At 37.5% G+C, this 19042-nt stretch overlaps 2 protein-coding genes across 2 annotated transcripts in view; both read left to right on the forward strand.

The window, feature by feature from the left end:
• Nucleotides 1–9740, forward strand: part of LOC132850524 (uncharacterized) — a 28762-nt gene extending 19022 nt beyond the window's left edge. The window contains exons 9-15 of the mRNA XM_060877166.1: nt 1138–1188; nt 1304–1433; nt 2426–2598; nt 3477–3622; nt 4076–4238; nt 4716–4822; nt 6487–9740. Of these exons, the coding sequence (XP_060733149.1) occupies nt 1138–1188; nt 1304–1433; nt 2426–2598; nt 3477–3622; nt 4076–4238; nt 4716–4822; nt 6487–7242 (1526 nt within the window). The 3' untranslated portion in view covers nt 7243–9740. The remainder of the gene's footprint in view (nt 1–1137; nt 1189–1303; nt 1434–2425; nt 2599–3476; nt 3623–4075; nt 4239–4715; nt 4823–6486) is intronic.
• Nucleotides 7942–17798, forward strand: LOC132850525 (interferon alpha/beta receptor 2-like). Its single transcript, XM_060877167.1, has 7 exons — nt 7942–7993; nt 10399–10602; nt 12205–12334; nt 12474–12649; nt 13360–13493; nt 16169–16325; nt 16524–17798. Exons 1-7 carry the CDS (start codon nt 7942–7944, stop codon nt 16670–16672), a joined length of 1002 nt encoding a protein of 333 aa, XP_060733150.1. The 3' UTR covers nt 16673–17798.
• The last annotated feature ends 1244 nt before the right edge of the window (nt 17799–19042 follow it).

Below are 19042 nucleotides of genomic sequence, written 5' to 3' on the forward strand. Positions count from 1 at the left end.
TTTTTAATTGTGTGATTTTATTTATTTATTGTTTTCTAAATTGTAATGTTTTGGTTGTCTTCTACAACATAGACCACTCATAAACCCCTCAAACCATTGGGCAGTTATTGTCATTGTGTTTGTGAACTGATGCTGATCTGAATCTATAAATGTCTTATAAATAAATGCCTGAATGAGTAACACGGATTTCTTATTGAATTCAAACAGACATGGAATTGACATCCTCTCGGTGCAGTTCCCCGGATTGTCCACCAGGTGTCGCTGAATTACGCGAGTCAGTTAATAACATGACATAAAGCGACGTTACTCACAGGAATTTCCCCACAGCATGTGATAACGGTTATTCTACGTAATTTTAATATAGTGTTTATTTTATTTCTGGTACGTTTAACATTGTACCAGAAATATAATAGGTATATTTCTATATAATTTTATTTTTCATTTTCATTTCGATCACAGTTTGATCAACGATTAAAAAAAACAAGCAAAATATTGTACAGATTTTTTACAGTATGTTACATATCTTTTTTTATGTTTTTAATTATATTATTTTCTTTAGAAAAATAATGAATATTTATTCGGCGCAAATGTGGTTAGAAACTTCAGGACTTTTATTTTGAATGATGGCAGTATGGATGTAAAAAGTAAATTTTGTACCCGTAATCGCACCAAATCGGCCTCCTATTTACGATTGGATAATATTTTCCCTGCCCCGTCGCTACGAGAGACAAGTATCCAATCAGAAGCAGGTTTACTGGATAATCGTCGCCCTTAAGGGGCGGGATTTGTCTGAATACAGGTAGAAGAAAAAACCCTTTTTCTGTCATTCTGAGATTCCGAGAAGTGGCTGATTTCTCATCACTTCCTGTATGTTTTGGTATTGGAGAGAAGTTTCTATCTAAATCGGAGTATATAGGTTTATTTAAAGCGATGCTATAAGTTGCTAAACGTTACCATGGAAGTTGGCTGTTATGGTAACGGTTCTTTTTCTTACACTTGACGTGATGAAGCTAATCGAAGCTGTTAGAAGTGACATTATGGCTCTGTTATTATCTAGAAGGCGTCTTGTTGTTTAAATGTGTGCCGTTAGACGTGTAAAAGCTGTAATTGTGCTGTAATGCACAGTGTTATGCTCAGCTGTTATGGATCATGTTTACACACTGCTCATGCTGGTTCTACCGTGTTCAGGTCTGTAACTCTTCTGGATTTAATGTTGACCTTCTGACTTCACACCACACATTCGAGTCAGTCTAATCTAGTGCACTTTGGAGAACAAATAAATGACTCAGTTTTCTCCCTCCAGTGTTGTGTGGTGTCCCTGCACCTGAAAACATCACCGTGGATTCAAAAAACTTCGTTCACCTGCTCAAGTGGGAGGCTGGACCTGGTTCTCCTGCAGGTCTACATTACAGCGTCATCTTCAGATCCTATAGGTGTGGAACTTACTGGATATTTTAATGTTTACAGACACTGTAGTCCATCAGAGAGATGATGTCATCCATCAGAGAGATGATGTCATCCATCAGAGAGATGATGTAGTCCATCAGTGAGATGATGTAGTCCATCAGTGAGGTGTTGTATTCCATCAGTGAGGTGTTGTAGTCCATCAGTGAGATGTTGTAGTCCATCAGTGAGGTGTTGTATTCCATCAGTGAGGTGTTGTATTCCATCAGTGAGGTGTTGTAGTCCATCAGTGAGGTGTTGTAGTCCATCAGTGAGGTGTTGTAGTCCATCAGTGAGGTGTTGTAGTCCATCAGAGATGTTGTAGTTCATCAGAGATGTTGTATTCCATCAGTGAGGTGTTGTATTCCATCAGTGAGGTGTTGTAGTCCATCAGTGAGGTGTTGTAGTCCATCAGTGAGGTGTTGTAGTTCATCAGAGATGTTGCAGTCCTTCAGAGATGTTGTAGTCCATCAGTGAGGTGTTGTAGTCCATCAGTGAGATGTTGTAGTCCATCAGTGAGATGTTGTAGTCCATCAGTGAGATGTTGTATTCCATCAGTGAGGTGTTGTATTCCATCAGTGAGATGTTGTAGTCCGTCAGTGAGATGTTGTAGTCCATCAGTGAGGTGTTGTATTCCATCAGTGAGGTGTTGTATTCCATCAGTGAGGTGTTGTATTCCATCAGTGAGATGTTGTAGTCCGTCAGTGAGATGTTGTAGTCCGTCAGTGAGATGGCGTAGTCCGTCAGTGAGATGCCGTAGTCCGTCAGTGAGATGTTGTAGTCCGTCAGTGAGATGCCGTAGTCCGTCAGTGAGATGTTGTAGTCCGTCAGTGATGTCGTAGTCCGTCAGCGAGATGTCATAGTCTGTCAGTGAGATGTTTTAGTCATGTTGTAGTCTATTAGAGAGATGTTTTACTCCATCAAAGTGATGCTTTAGTCTATTAACCTGCTTGTCCTATGTTGTGTTTGTATGACTGTGCAGAAATGGCTGGATGACAGTGGACAGCTGTGTAGAAGTTCGTTCCCCGTTGCTCTGTAACCTAACGGATGTTTTGTCTGATCCAAATGAGATATACTACATCAACGTTACAGCCTTTTTAGGGAAGGAGACATCGGCACCTCAAACCTGTCGTCCATTTAGACCAGTCTCTGACAGTGAGTATCACACCTTCACAAACTTTATTTAGGCTTAATCACTCCCATATGGGCCACATGTAGACTCTTACACATGTAGAAGGCGATGATCATTCCTGTGCAACACGTTAAAACTAGCAGGTTTCCAGAATTAACTGAACCGAGCACAATACACACACACACACACACACACGCACACATGCACACACGCACACACACATGCACAATCAACTGTATGGACTGCAATGACCCACACCAAATACACACTCACATTTCAGTTGATTGCTGTTTTGCACAATACATTACAATATCTCATGTAACTGCTGCTATAATACTAGTGTGTTCATTCCAGTATTTCTACACACACAATATTGTTTGAACATACAGTATTTACACTGGTCAGCGCTGTTTTTGTGTATTGTCTTTGGTGAAATGTCTTCTATTGTTTGTTTACATTGTCTTTTGTCCTGCACTGTGTACATCAGGTTGCACAGATTCACTTTATGTATCTAGGACTAACTTACTAAGTCCTTAGCTCTGTATTTGTCCTATGTAGCATCAAGGTCCTAGAGAAACGTTGTCTCATTTCACTGTGTACTGCAACAGCTATATACGGTTGAAATGACAATAAAAGCTTCTTGACTTGACTTGATTTGACTTGACTTGTTATCCAGAGTCGACTATACTGAACTTTTAGTTAGCTTTATTACAGATGAGAACAGATGCCAGTCTTAACACTGAGCCCCTAAATGAGTTTCTTGATCATTTTGCACACCATCACTGGCACTGTGTGTTATATTGTAGCATACCTCAGGGTGTTGTGTATGTGTAAAGACTTATTTTTTTTTTAATCATTTTTGAAATGTTTTTATAATGACAGTCACCTTTCTGTCTTGTAGCTGAGCTGGAGCCTCCGTCAATGCGAATGTCACCATGTAATAACTCCCTGTGCGTGTACCTTCAGTCTCCATCTCAGAGACTCGAGGAGGTTTATAGGAAATTCCGTTACAACATTAGTGTAACGAATGAAAAACGAGTTCAGTTGGTAAGTCTTATTTCTTGTATTTTATTTGTTAAGCCTGTTAAGTCAATGAATAAATTTTTAAGCAGCGTTAAAAGTAATCACCCAGCATGTGTACATTATTCACCCACCAGTATTCAGTAGCGTAGCCTTTTATAATGATCATAATGCATTAGAGCGCATTCCTAATGTAATGTCTTGTAAATAATGCATTATATACATCTGTAAACTTATTTTCGATTATACATTAAACCTAGCAAAAGTTCTTTTTGCTAAAAGATGCATTTGTGACACAGTACATCACTAATTATATAAGCAAGCCTTATCACTATAAGGTTTTATTAAAAATACCAATAGTTTAGTAAATGTTTTAGAGAGCGTTGTTTTTCCCCTCTATTTAAGTCTTTCTCTACAGCAGCAAGTAGGCAACTGATTATTTAATTGTGTGTGTGTGTGTGTGTGTGTGTGTCTGCACAGTTCCCAAGAATCATCAATCTGTTGGACACTCTAGAGCTAAAAGTGGTGCCGGGGCTGCAGTACTGTGTGTCCATTGTGTCCATTGTGACCATTTTCGGAGGTCGAAAACCTGCTCATAAAACACCCGTCTGTTCTTCTAAACCCGCAGCAGTGAATAACATGGGTAATGTCCGAGTGCAGGACACACATTCAGAGAATAATATGGTGGGGAAGACTTCAGCAGGAAGGAATTAGCGTTGGGTCTTTGGTGAATTACACTGACCCCTTAATTCCTCAGGAGCTCTTGATTGCTTAAATCTACACAACTATAAACTGTTGTAGAAAGGACATTATATACATGACACTGTCCAGCGTCACCCAATTGAAAGTGACGTGACATACAGCTAAGTATGGTGACACATACTCAGAAATTGTTCTCTGCGTTTAACCCATCCTAAGTGCACACACACAGCAGTGAACACAAGGTTTCTTCCTCATATCATCTCAGGAAGTTTTTAATAATATATATACCGTATATAAATCTTAATGTGCAATGACAGTCGGTTTAGCATCCGTGTAGCTCTTAACTTAGTGTAGCCTTTTGTCACTATAATTCAGAGTTGCACTCGTGCTCCTGTCTCACTTCCTGTTTCTGTTTCAGATGCAGAGATCTCTGTGGGTGTCACCGTGCTGGTGCTGGGGTCTGTGGTTATTTTTGTTCTGGTCACTTTTCGAAGGCACTTGAAAACCGATCCACCGTTAGTTCTGGTGAGTCACACTGTCTTTCAGATTAGGTTTATCTCATCGTTTTTAATTCCATGTGTATCTTTAGTTAGATTTTGCAGCGCAAATGCTGTGACAACTCGAGCGTGAAAAGCAGCATGGGAGAGGAGGCGAGGGAAAGGGAGAGAGGAAAAGGGAAAGGGAGAGGGGGAAAGGGAGAGAGGGAAAGGGAAAGTGAGAGATGGAGAGGGAGAGAGGGAAAGGGACGGAGGGAAAGGGAGAGAGGGGAAAGGGAGAGAGGGGAAAGGGAGAAAGGGAAAGGGAGAGAGGGAAAGTGAGAGAGGGAAAGTGAGAGGAAGAGAGGGAAAGGGAAAGAAGGAAAGGGGGAGAGAGACAGGGAAAGGAAGAGAAGGAATGGGAGCAAGGGTAAGGGAGAAAGAGAGAGAGGAAAGGGAGGGGGGAAGGGAAAGGAAGTAAGAGAGAGATAGAGAGAGCTAGAGCAGTGGCTTTGAGAAGTGTACACAGGTGCTTCATACATGGAATTTATTTATTTATTCATTTATTCATTCATTACAGATGTGTGTGATGTACCCCAGCATTAATAAAATAAATAACATTAGCAAGAAGGCCCAGTTTATCACCCTGTATTCAACAAGGAGGTTTAAAGTTTTAAATGCTGCTTTATTTGTCATTTAAAGACCAAGGTGAACGTATCAGGACGTTCTTTTATTAAAGTACATCTCTATGGTAACGTAGCCATGTTGAATAATCGCTAACAGCTTAGCAGCCTTCAAAGTTTTAAATATCTCTTTATAGTTTAGATTTATTGCTTATATGTTTCAAGACTTCAGAATAAAGTGCTTCTACTTTAGTGCCGACTTATTAACTTTCAGCTACAGAGGAAACGGTGAAATCCAAGTCACTGAGAGGGTTTTGTCAAGAAATCTTGCTTGACGAGGTAGATTAGGATGTCGTAGCACGCTGCCGTTGTGGTTACAAAGCCACAACGTTGTTCACTTTCAGAATCACTCATGCTGTATGTGGTCAGCGTTGTCAAGCTGCCAGGGTGATTATATTATATATTAATGGTAAAACTATATATTAATGGTAAAACAATACACGAGTCAATATGTGCCTTGATGACATCCTTTTTGTTTTTGTTTGGTTTTTTTGATGGAAGAAAAATAAGCGTTGCTTAAATATGTGCATTTTTGTTTAACATTTAGCTTGTGTGCAATGTCCAATCCATGATACAGGACAATATACAGGAACATCTGCACACATCTGCACTTTATTTATAATAGTCATGCTGTTCTGCCCCTGTTATATGTATATGTATGCGCACACACACACACACACACACACACGCGCACACACACATACACACATACACACAGACACACACACACTATCTTTTTCACACCAATTTAAAACGAGATTTGAGGCAGTCAGCATGTGAATCAGCAACAGTCTGCACAGATGTTTTGAACTCTCCTATATCAATATTAAAAGACATTTTGTGAAAGTCCGGACTCCTTCACTCGGTCTCATGTGTATCACGTCTCAAGTCATGATGTTTTCTGTTAATAAAAATGGAGTAGTTTTTAACTTCATTAACATCATTTCATTAATCAACTCTTTCAAGCTACATAAGGAAAATGTTGCTTTATATCCAAAAGATTAATAAATTGTGCTCCTTCTGTTTACAGAGTTCATTTAATGCCCCGTATAAAGTGCAGCTTTTTAGGCCCTCTGTGGAGTCTCTGACAAGCTGTTCACTGGAGTCCAACACATGCAAAAATGTTCAGGTCACTGAAGAGGCGGACCAAGAGAAAGAGGACGAAGAGGTGACATATGAGAGATTAAGGGGTTGTGAAGATGGTGAGTGTTGTGAAGAAATCTCAAAAGAAACAAAGTCTTCTCTTCCAATGATCCCAGAGGTCAAGTTCAAGTGTAACCATAAGACATGCACTAAAACATACTCAGATGGAAACGTTTTGAAAGAGCAGACATTAGCACCAGACGAGATCAGACCTCAATGGGAGGTGATATCTCCCCAACCTGCAAGTCAGATCCTCACAACACACCACTTACCCCTAAAAAAACAAATCTCTGAGCACAAAAAGAACAATTCAATCTTACTCAGGTATAAGACAGAAGATGGACACAGACAGGAGAAGGAGGAAAAGGAGGATAGTGACAATGTGAATTTCTTTTCCCTGATCTTGGGAAGCCAACATTTAGAACAACGAGACAAGGCAGAGGAAGAAGAACAGATGGACGATGTGATAAAAGTGAAGCCAGAGGTACCTTTATTTGTGTTGGAGCCATCAAAACCTGCCATGGACCTCCAGCCTACTACGTCTTCTGAGAGCACAGACAAACACATTTCATACTCTGATGAGGAGGAAGACGAGGATACAGAGGATGAGGAAGCTTTCTCTGGATATATGATGCGGAGTTAGGAGCAGCCTCCTGCCTGACAACATGTCAATGCTTGTTTAAGAAAGTAATAGTAAATAATAATCTCTAATAATAGTAAAGAGTCAAGAGACATTTTATTGTCATTTCAACCATATCTAGCTGGTGCAGTACATAATGAAATGAACCAGCGTTTCTCCAGGACCCTGGTGCTACATGAATACACAAACCTACAACAAACAACACAGAACTAAGTACATTAACTCAGTTTTATAAAATGTTTGTAAAAGGCTAACTGCATTCCAGGCTACCAGTTGCATCAAATGCATGAGACGCTACTGCTGGATGTAAACCACCAGTTCATATTCACAGACACTTAATTGGAGATGGTACAGTGCTGTTCATTAACCATTCATCTTCAGTAAGTGCCTTTTCCTGGTTGGGGATACAAAACTTTTTTGTATTAATAGACTCATCTTATGATTATTCTCCGTTCAAGGACAAAAAAACAATTACAAAAGATGCAGCCTTACGATAAATTTGATCAACTCCTTGATGTACAGTGGGTTCAGAGTGCACTAAGACTTCCCTCTTTATTGGGTTATAGATTTCATTTAAAATGCATTGACCTGACCATTTCTGGTCATCAAGCTACACACAAACTTTTTTTTTTTTTCTTTTTTTAGAAATTTTTACAAATGTGCAAGGCCTTTAACCCTTAATTGCATAAAAAGGTGATAAAAATGTCACTCTGGATACGGGTGTCTGGCAAATGCCATAAATGGAATGGAAATGGTATGCTTTAGTCACTTTGGTGTTAAGGTTAGAGCCTCTACCCCAGTCTGTGGCCTTGTGTATTCTTGAAGCAGGACCATTTTGTGTCTGGGTTTTATTCATCCTTTCTTGAATACTAATCAGTCTCCCTGTTTGTACCGCTGAGACCTACCCCACAGCCTGATGCCACCACCACCATGTTTACAAAATGGATTTTATATTCACCTGAGCTTACTCTGGAGTGCCTTAAGCCAAGGGTCTGAATCTAAGAGAGTCTTTGATTTTTAATAAGTTTGACCATAAAAAGTAAATATGTCAAGGAGCTTTCACTGACCAAGCTAGAGCTTCAAAGCACTTATTGACGTGTTGCTATAAAAGTTGTCCCCACTTTTCATACAGTATTTTGCCTAGCGTTTCTACTTCAGTATATTTTAATTCTTGCTTTCTTTGCTGTCAGTTTTGTTTATTGAACATTCTATTTTGCTGAGTATGTGTTCACTGGTGCTAGGTCACTTAAAGGTCGGGTCTCCGAAATGCTTCAGAAAACTGCGTTGGGCCGACAAACAAAACAAAAACAAAACTAACCTGTAGCCAATGAGCAGAAAGGGGCGGGTCTTCTTGTCAACAACCACGTTTTGCTAGTAACAATGTTTAGCTCAGGAGTTATTGACTCGGGAAACTCCAATCTGTGAATATTCTGCCAACTTTACTTAAGACGCCGAAGCGCTTTTTTCCTTCTCGATAGGTGAGTAACGTTGGTTTTGCTTTGTTACACAGAACTAATATATGCCTTTGTCCTTTACATGATTATGCTTGTGTGTCATTTTTGCTTTTTGTTTGATTATCTGCAATCGTATTGTTCTTCCCTTCAGCTATGATAAAGACACATTTCTTTCCATTAGTTGCCTGGGTTATGTATGTATGTGTGGGCGGAGCTATCAATACAGGGGTGGGACCCATTTGGGTTAGGGGCGTGTTTGTTTTGGTTATTTCAAATGTCAACATTGGCTTTCAAACAACAGAGACCATACCTTTAATAATAGCAGTACCTCATTTTAGTTTCACAGCACTCTTTCACTCTACGCTCAGTCTGGTCTCTTTTGTGTTATAATCTAAGATGGATGGACAACAAAAGATGACCATTTTTTTCCCTTACTATGTAGCTCATAAATAACAGAATTCCAAGTTCTATCGAATGCAGTCATTTTTAATCGTCTTTGTTCTCTGGTAGTTTAATGTATTTAACATTTCAATTATAAAAAAAATTGCAGAGTTTAACAGTAATTCATATTCATTTCATGAAATATTACATTTCACAGTAATCCTAGTATAGAGTATGTGCCAAGACGTTATCCAGCATATTTTGGTATATAATCATATATATGATTTTTTTTTTTAAATTATTTATTTTTATATTTTTTTCCATTAAGCTGCCTGGATCATGTTCAGTATTGACCATGATGTTGATTTGTAACTCTGTGTTAAATAGAAAAGCTGTTGGTTTCATTTCATGATATGGTTTACACTTCCTCAGAAGCATAGATTTATGACTAGCTGGATCAGTATCATTTTGTAGCCAGGATCTCAAGCTGTTTTGTAAGTCGAAGCACAGATATAGTTTGATGTACAGAAGATAATTGTTGACATTGTCTTAGAATTTCACATAAGCCTGCTTGCCAGTATGCTCATGTTCATTTTTTTTTTAATACTGAAGTGATGAATTGTTGGTTCAGTATATTTGGAATAAACTGGTTATTTTTTTACAGTATCTTGTGAGTATGTACTGTATTTCCAATGGAAAAGGGATTTTGGTACAGTAAAATGTGCTGTATTTAGTTTTGGTAGTAGAGATTTACGTAATGTTTTAATTTAGTTGCAAATAATGCTAAATTAGCATTGGGTTCAAGAACAGAAGATTTGCTTTGAGCATAATAAAATAGTAGGAAATACATGGCTAAAGGGATCACAGGGTGGTGTAAACAGTATGTCCGGTCTTTATGCTGCAGAAATTCTAGAAAACCTGGAATTAAAACTGACTCTTTATCCAAAAAAACAGATGATTTTACCGATTTCATATTAAATATAATTATAATAAATATTATAATTAATATTTATAATTATATTCATATTATATATGGTGTACCTTCCCTAGCTGTAAATCTGTGTACAGATGTATTGATTATCATGTTTTTCATTCTTGCAAACACAGAATATCTTAAAGCATTGTAATTTACCTTAAATAAAAACAAAAAATGAAATTATGAAACAACCAAAAGTTAAAAAATGGGAAAAGTAGAATGAAAAATGAGTGAATTTGCTGTACGTCACATGTATATTGTGTGTTGGCGTGTGTGTGTCCTTGTATGCGTGTGTGTATCATTGTGTGAGGTGTTTGTGATCTCTGTGCACAGGGAGGGACTTGTGAGGAAATGGAAACTTAAGTTTTCTGCTACAAAACCCGTCCTCAGATGTTGAACACACACTGCCTCAAAGTCTTCACTCACACCTATGGTTAAATTCCCACTCACACATCACTAACACACCTACACTGCGTTCAGCCGGGATGCATTGCTCACGACAGCTATGGATACTGGGAGTGTGGACCATTTTTTTCTTTTTAATACACAAAGGTATGGGAAAGTTTGTGCTTTGTGTTTATCTCCGACAGATGTTTTGGTTTCCTCTAGGTGTGCTTTTTTTTAATAAGCACTGAAAATCTTTATTAAGTACAGAATATATATCATGTAAATATTTTATCATATTTAGAAGATAAGATTTATTGTCTGTCTTCTTTATTATACAGTCTTCCTCTGTATTCTCCCATTAAAATTCTATATTGTAGCACAACATCCAGATTTCTGCTTTCACAATAAAGTGAAGTTTAGTATATTTGAGTACGTATTTGCTGAGAATATGACTCTTAAGATGTAGATCACTTCTTTAAATGATTTATGGTTTTACTAAAACCTGAATGTATGCTACATTAGATTTACCTCAGCTGCTGAATATATATTCCTGTGAACACACACACACACACACACACAATAGTGCATTTAAAGCCAGCACTTTAATTTTAAGTGTGTGATATGAATAATCAGTGAAATAGCTTATTCAAGGCAGTTAAAAAAACAAAAAGAAATGATTTTATGATACCTCATTAACAAAAATTGCTTATGTAAATTTCTAACCTCAACTGTAGCTGTAACTAAAAGCTGCCTCAGATCCACTCTTTTCTGTCTGATGACTGACAGCTGCGCCTCCTCATCTACGTCTTGTATGTGATGTAAGCGCTGGTATGTAGGAACTACAGCGTGACTCTCAGCACAAGTCATGTTCTGTGACGTGGTGTTGGGTTTTGTACAGATTTCTAGTGAACGATGCTCATTAAGAAGCAAAGCTATTTACGAAAAATAAGCTGATCAGAATAGCATCATATTTCAATAAAATCAAATAAAATAATCTTTAGTTCTGTTTTGTTTAATTGCCAGCTAATATACTCAGAGATCAGCTAGATATCAAATAAGGTTTATTAAATCTTGCTCTAACATTGTGAGGTTTTTAACACAGAAACGTTGTCAGAAAGTGTTTTTCTTTAGTGGAGTGCTTGTGTTTAAGAGAACATTATATTAAAACTGTCAAATGTTAATTACACAATAATACTCCTTGATACTTTATTTGCACTACCATGCACTCTCACACTTTATGTACATTACTGATCTGTCATATACTCTGTGTTCCTATTTAATACTCGTACTGTCTATATTGTCTCACATTGTCTGTATTGTCCCGTGTAGACTTTGTCTTGTCTGTTTTGTCTTGTATAGTCCAAGCTAAATGTATAGTGTTATTTACAGTATGTCTGTACGTTTGAGAGTCACCAACAGCTGGAACTGTGGTGACTCTCTGTCCACCATCACCTCAAATGAGCTGTGCCGGGAATAAGCTATGTACTTTAGAGATGGATAAAGTGATGCTCAATGTTATATTTTCCCCCAGTAGTAAATGGAGCATAGAGCTTGTGGCAGCCTAGTGGTTAAGGTGTTGGGCTACCAATCGGATGGTTGCGAGTTCAATCCCAGGTCCACCAAGGTGCCACTGATGGCCCCCTTAGCAAGGCTCTTAACCCTCAATTGCTCAGTTGTCTCCCAAATACTGGAAATGTAAGCATAGAGTGCATAACCTTATACTCCATTTTGCTTAGTTTATCCAATTTTTTTTTATATTTCCTTCAGTGCACTGTTCACTCCCATCTCCTCAAAATGTAACCATCGCCTCCTTTAATCTGGAGCACAAGCTCACGTGGACACCAGGTCCCGGCACTGCGGCCTTCACACACTTCAGAGTGCAGAGCTATAATCAGAAGTAAGTTGGAGCTCCTGTTACACTAGATCATCCATCTAGATTTTACAGCAAAAAAGTTAGAACATTGATTTTGCTCTACATTTAATGCAATTTTGTAAACACACTCTGAATGCTATTCTACTGTACATGTCCCCTCAAGGAGGAAGCACTGGAATTTATTAAAGAGTTGTTCTGACTTACAAATTGGTGAGTCGTGTGATTTGACAGAATCTTTCAAAGAAACTTTTGGTCTTTATCAAGCCCGGGTTCAAGCATTCGATCAGGACCAAGAATCCAACTGGACCACATCGAAATTCTTTACTCCCCTGTTGGACAGTAAGAGATTTTTCACACACACACACACACACACACACAATTACGATTATCCCCAAATTTACACTGGTCTATATCTTCTGCCTCGCTATGGTTTCTCCCACCAACCTAAGCAACAGACATTCCCACAGTGGTGATTACTGAGTGTAGAAGTTGAGTAGTCTGGACATGACACGTGCCTGTTGCTAGTGGCTTGTCTATTCTGTCTACACTGCATGCATTTCACACACTTTTCCAAGAAATTTAAGGCCCAAATGTATATCTTTATGAATGATTTTCTGGATTTTGGGGACAGTCGAAGTGAGTAAACGGCAAAACAATACATTTTTTTTCTGCTCATCAGTGTTAAGATTTTTCTATCAATCTAAAATGTATGTAGATTATGATATTAAATAAAGCAACAGTGTGATTGTGGGATTGGAGTTAATTCAGATGGAGTTTTTACTTCTCACATATACATATATGAGTGAAAGGCTCTAAACACTGTGTGGATTCGTTCACTTTGTAAAAATAGAACTGCACAGTTTACAATCCGCATCACAGTCTGATAAACATTATAAAATGAAGAGTGTTGCTAGGTGTTGCTTCTCTGTACATGTCTGATTTACTCCGGTAAGCTGGGTAACCTCCACACACCACTCCAGCAAGCTTTAATGAGTTTCCATCCATTCTTTTCCTTCCTTCAAGTGATTTCTGACGTTTAACCTTCACAGCGACTCTGGGTCCTCCACTTGTGTCACTAACCGGCTGTGGGAACTGCCTCATCTTGAAACTCAGTCCACCAGCCATTTTGGACTTTTATCAAGATTACACCATCAGTGTATCCAGGACTAGAGACAAGGCACAGGTAAGCCTGGCATGCTGTCCAAAATCTCCATGATCTTTAATTCATAAAACTAAAAACGAAGACGCTATGGCACTTTCAGGTAGGTGGTGAAGCCAGTTGCATCACTTCCTGTTGGCTGTTTCTGGGACTTTTCCTGTACAACACCTTTTGTACACAACTGATGACAGGTTTAGTCTTCTTCTAACAGGACAAAGACATAAAAACAAATAAAATAAGTCAGAAAAACTTAAAATTAAATAAAAGACAGTATTTTACAGTACGATTGTTTGATGGCTGAACTGGAATGAGATGCAGATAACCCATTTCCACATATTCTTTAATAGGCTTGTCTTAATTATGCGCTGTCATTACATGCCTACCTTTAAGAATAACACTTGACCAGGACCTGCCTCGACTGTCTTTTCAGTGGTTGAATTGGTCACCATCACGTCTTTCCCTAAACATAGCCTGTAATGAAACCATTAACAATACTGAATTATCCTAAATAGTATAAAGGGTGGGGGGCCACGGTGGCTTAGTGGTTAGCACGTCCGCCTCACACCTCCAGGGTCAGGGTTCGATTCCCGCCTCCACCTTGTGTGTGTGGAGTTTGCATGTTCTCCCCGTGCCTCAGGGGTTTCCTCCGGGTACTCCGGTTTCCTCCCCTGGTCCAAAGACATGCATGGTAGGTTGATTGGCATCTCTGGAAAATTGTCCCTAGTGTGTGATTGCGTGAGTGAATGAGAGTGTGTGTGTGTGCCCTGCGATGGGTTGGCACTCCGTCCAGGGTGTATCCTGCCTTGATGCCCGATGACGCCTGAGACGCCTGGGCACAGGCTCCCCGTGACCCGAGGTAGTTCGGATAAGCGGTAGAAAATGAATGAATGAATGAATGAGTATAAAGGGTAAATATCTTGTTGATGAGAGAGGACAGAAATTCCCAGTTAAATGATCATGTAATGATCAGAAAAATATCTTATTTGACACCTTGAGGTGGATAAGCTACAAACGTGATGTAGATGACCACATCAGCTAGAAACAGGAAGCAACCATTGGCATAAACTCACCCAAACTGGACGGCTGGAGGCTTTCCAAATGTTCCTGTAGCCTCAGATTTATTGAGCAGATCCCGTAATTCTTCATGAGCACCGGGTTGTTTAATTCCACTAATCTACAAACTGTTGTAGAATGAACATTATTGACATTTACATTATTTCCTGTCCAGTGTCACCCAAATGAGGATGAGGTCTGGTTCCTCTCAAGGTTTCTTCCTCATATCCTCTCAGGGTGTTTTTCATCACCACCATCACCTCTGGCTTCTCTCATTTGGAATAGATGTTAGACATAAATACTATCTTAATTTTAAACTTTAAACTTTAATTTTTTATTCTGGTTTTATACCTTGTAAAGCTGCTTTGAGAAAATGTGAAGTTGGCCAGTGTTTGTAGTTTGGATATCATTCACAGAACAATGAGCATATTGTGGAACTACTGTAGGTAAAGCGTCCCATCAGTTAGTTATTAATTTTTAAATGAGTTAGTACAAATCTCAACTGAGTTACCTTTCATGTCTGCAACAATGCAAGACATGTGAAGTGTCTTATCATATAACCTCAGGGCAACAGCTTTTAGGGCAATTAATCCATTTTTATGTTTATTTTTTATTTATATACTAATTACAGCTTTAAGATTACTTCAGAATGTTCATGAGCTTGAGATGACCAGTACCACACTTTTGTTTCAGTTATTTTTATGTAACTAAGCTATAGTTTTAAAAAAAGCTAAGCTTTTGTTTGCAAGATAATGAGACATCTTTTCCGCTCTTTGTAGCAGAATGTAAAGAATAACTTTCTTTGATTGTAAACAGCATCTTCTATCTCCTAAACCACAACATGGGGATTTCTACATAGTCACATCGCATACTGGTTTGTGGTTGCTATACAGACATGCACAGAGCTCTAAAAAGGTCTCCATGGAAAATGTTTTTAGTTCAATGCAAAGTGAGTGTGGTTTATTTCTAATGTGTGGTTTTGGTTTCAGAGTATTGCAAATCAGAAGACATAGAAAGAAAACCTACATATGAATAGCAGTATAGTGTATTTTGGAAATTTTGTTCAGTGTGTTCAAAACAAGAATTTCTTCCTACAATATACACCTAGACGTGACATGATACAGGCTCTCAGGGATGGATGCAAGTTCATGAGATAAATGTTTAACAGATACAAACAGAAGTAGAGACGGTCACAAAAAAAAAAACCCAAAAAAAAACCCAAAAAAACTTTTAGGTCAAAAGTAATGGAAAGAAGGAGAAATTAAGGGCAATCAGACACAAATAAGATTTAAAAAAAACAAAAACACACACACACAGAAAACCAGAGCAATATAAATGGCGCAAAACATATAACTCATGGTAAAAAAACGACAACTGTGCACAATTAGGAACAGGTGAATGTAATCAAACGTCCAGTGACTGAGCATGTGTTGGTGGTTGCTGGGAGTTGGTGGCCGTGGAGGACATGTTTCATGGTCCCTAAGCAGCTGTTTATAAATTTATACACTTTACATATTCATTTTAATATGATACCCCTACATTTTAATATTAATAATCTTAATGTTTCTAATATTTTATTTAAGCTATTATAAAATTTGACTATGAAAAGAGACACCAAGAATTTTTTTTTTGTTTGAGTTTCTCAGTTTGTTATGAAAGCCTCCAGTGGAGAGACTCTGATCAACTACCTAGAACCGGGAGTGGAGTACTGCATCACAGCTACTGCAGTAACAAGCTTTAAAAACCTCGCCATTCCTTCTGAACCTCAGTGTGCCTACACCAGTTCACAGCCTCTCAACACAGGTACAGCTTAATTCATTACTTAGTTCTCTGTCACTTTTTTATTTTTCTATTTTTTCAAATTTAAAGAAACAGTAGACAAGTGCTTACATCCCATTTTCACCTTGTCAGTTTTTCCATGAAAAGTAATGTTTTATCTGAGCTTATTAGTAACATGCTAACCGTTAACATTTTATTCATTTTATTCCTTGTGTCCACCAGTGGGCATCTTTTTGAGTGTTCTGTGTGCAGTCTTCCTCTTGGTGTTGCTTCTCTGTACATGTCTGATCTACTCAGGGAAGCTGGGTAACCTCCACACACCACCTCAGCAAGCTTTAATGAGTTTCTTACTTTTGCTGGAACGAAGGTGAGAAACTTAAGAAGAATCTTCAGTTCTTCACGTTCTTCTGCTCAACACCAGAACAAAGCAGGATCAGTGAAGAGTGCATGCATCTTTATACATTAATGCATTATTAGTATTACTTACTTGTTTATAAAGGAATAATCATACAATTATTTTTGGTTTTTTTAATGTTAATAATGTACTGTTTCAGAGTCTTGGCGGCTTTAGCAGTGAATTTTCATAAGTACGCTCTCAAACAGAGGAAGGTATGACAATGACAATGATGCATACTGGAATTGCTCTCAGATTAACAGTGTCATAGGGTCATCAGTGATTTTTAAAATTTCTACAATGACCACAGATGGATAAATGTATCTATGGGAAAGTCATTTTTCTGATTAAGGAACAAACCTGTTAAATTAGAACAAAATGGTTGTTAGGTTGGTCAAGGTAAGACCGCTTTTAACTAGTAGCCTAAAATCCCAAAATGGCAAATCATGAATAAATCTCTTATATTTAATGCTAATATTTTTTAAAGACAGGATGTAAGAGCACATATATTATGTAGTGTATGAAATGGTTTTAGATTTTAATAACATAACCAGTTGAAAGGATTCACATTTTTTGAAAGGATTCACATTTCCACTGTATAATATAATTCTACTATATACTTCTGCTGCTATAAATGGTTTCATTCGTGTAGCTCATGGGTGAGGGTGAAGTCTGTTTATTGACTCAATCCAATTGTGTAAGTATATGGAAAAAAATCACTGATCACAAACCTCTTAGCCCCAAACAACGGATCTGGATTTGGCAAACATTATAAATTTATTTTATTGTACCAGCAATTATGATAATACTAGTTATATCGACTGCATTAACTTATTTAAGTGTTTCCAGAGTTTTTTTTAACAAACTGCTTTAAACATGTTGGTGTTTTACATTATTTTTGAGCTGAAGTGAAGTATTTTATGGATATCACTGGTATGGCCTCTGTATCCCTTCTCTTTTATTATTCTCTTGTGTTATTTTGATGTATGTTTTAATGTGTGAAATTGTTCTTTTCTGTACTGCTGTTTTGACTGGGACTCCCTGTAAGAAGAGATCTAGATTCTCAAAAACACTCAGAAAAAATAAATCTCATGTTGAACTCAGGTCAGGAGGTACTTTTTTCATTGAACGCCAACAGCACCTTGAGAAGTGACTTTTCTGTGGTTATTCTGAGAGATTTGCATTGTCAGTGGGAAGCAGTATGTAAATAGCAGTATTGCAATCATCATAAAGGTACATTCATTATCAGCACTATTCATTAGTGCTGTGTGATAGGGTCTGGCCAGGAGCAGCATTATTATGTGTTTACAAATCCTCCTAATAAATCACAAATACAGCCTGCAGTATATCTGTGGGAATTGACCCAGGATAGAGGGAATCCAACTGAAACTGATACTACTAATAATAGTAATAGTATTAATAATAATAATCAGAAGAAGAAAAAACATTTAACACAGATTATTTTGAGTAGTTTTGGACTAATATTTCAGAGACAGTACTATCCTTATACAACAGTGATTTGCCAAGAATTACAACAGTACATTTTTACATCACACGGTGCTTATAAAAGAACATTCACATACTGGTGCCTTTAGTACAGAGGTATTTATGCTTTGTGGTCTCTCTATAACATGTTTATCTTTTAGTGGAATACAACATAAATATTTACACAAAATATTTTTCAGTTTTGGGGATAAACAAAACAGAATGTTGTAACCTGACAATTTTGAATTGAAGAAGAAGAAGAATTATTATTATTATTATTAGAATTGTTATTATTATTATTATTATTAGTAGTAGTAGTAGTAGTAGTAGTAGGGTTTTTTTTTTTCAGTTGAGGAAAACCTGCAGTCTGCAGAACTGTACCGATATAAAAGTCTACACACCCCTGCAAGATTGCATGGTTTTGTCATGTAAAAAAAATGAAAAGATAAATGATTTCAGATCATTTTCAACTTGAACGTGATCTAGCATCCAATAGAATAATAAAAAAAAAAATCTGAAAATCTTTTTACACTTTTAATAACATGACTTTCCTGAAGTCATGTACTCATGCAGGTCTTCACTGATCACTGATTAACAAGTGGAGAAAGTGGAGCGCTAAAGTGACGTCACCAAGAACAAGATGTTTCTCTAAAATTGGGGCAAGAATTTTGTTTGATGCAAAAACAAATCTTTTTCTCTTCTGGATCATTTAGTTTATTTTCTAATTGTAGGATTAGAAAAAGTCAAACAGAAATGCCAAGTATAATAAACTTATTTGTTTTCTTGTAATCTTCTGATAAAAAAAAAACTCAAGTTATATTTTTAATATATTCAAGATATGTTCACTTGCTAAGACGTCATT

This window comes from Tachysurus vachellii, chromosome 8, assembly GCF_030014155.1.
Source record: "Tachysurus vachellii isolate PV-2020 chromosome 8, HZAU_Pvac_v1, whole genome shotgun sequence".
In the NCBI taxonomy this organism is placed as follows: Eukaryota; Metazoa; Chordata; class Actinopteri; order Siluriformes; family Bagridae; genus Tachysurus; species Tachysurus vachellii.

Bases quoted from the DNA above. Each gene is read 5' to 3' on its own strand.
- LOC132850525 (XM_060877167.1), top strand. From the start codon at position 7,942: ATGTCACTCTGGATACGGGTGTCTGGCAAATGCCATAAATGGAATGGA. The intron at 10,603-12,204 runs GTATGGGAAAGT...TATTTCCTTCAG, and splicing joins TTTCTTTTTAATACACAAAG to TGCACTGTTCACTCCCATCT. The intron at 12,335-12,473 runs GTAAGTTGGAGC...TGTCCCCTCAAG, and splicing joins GTGCAGAGCTATAATCAGAA to GAGGAAGCACTGGAATTTAT.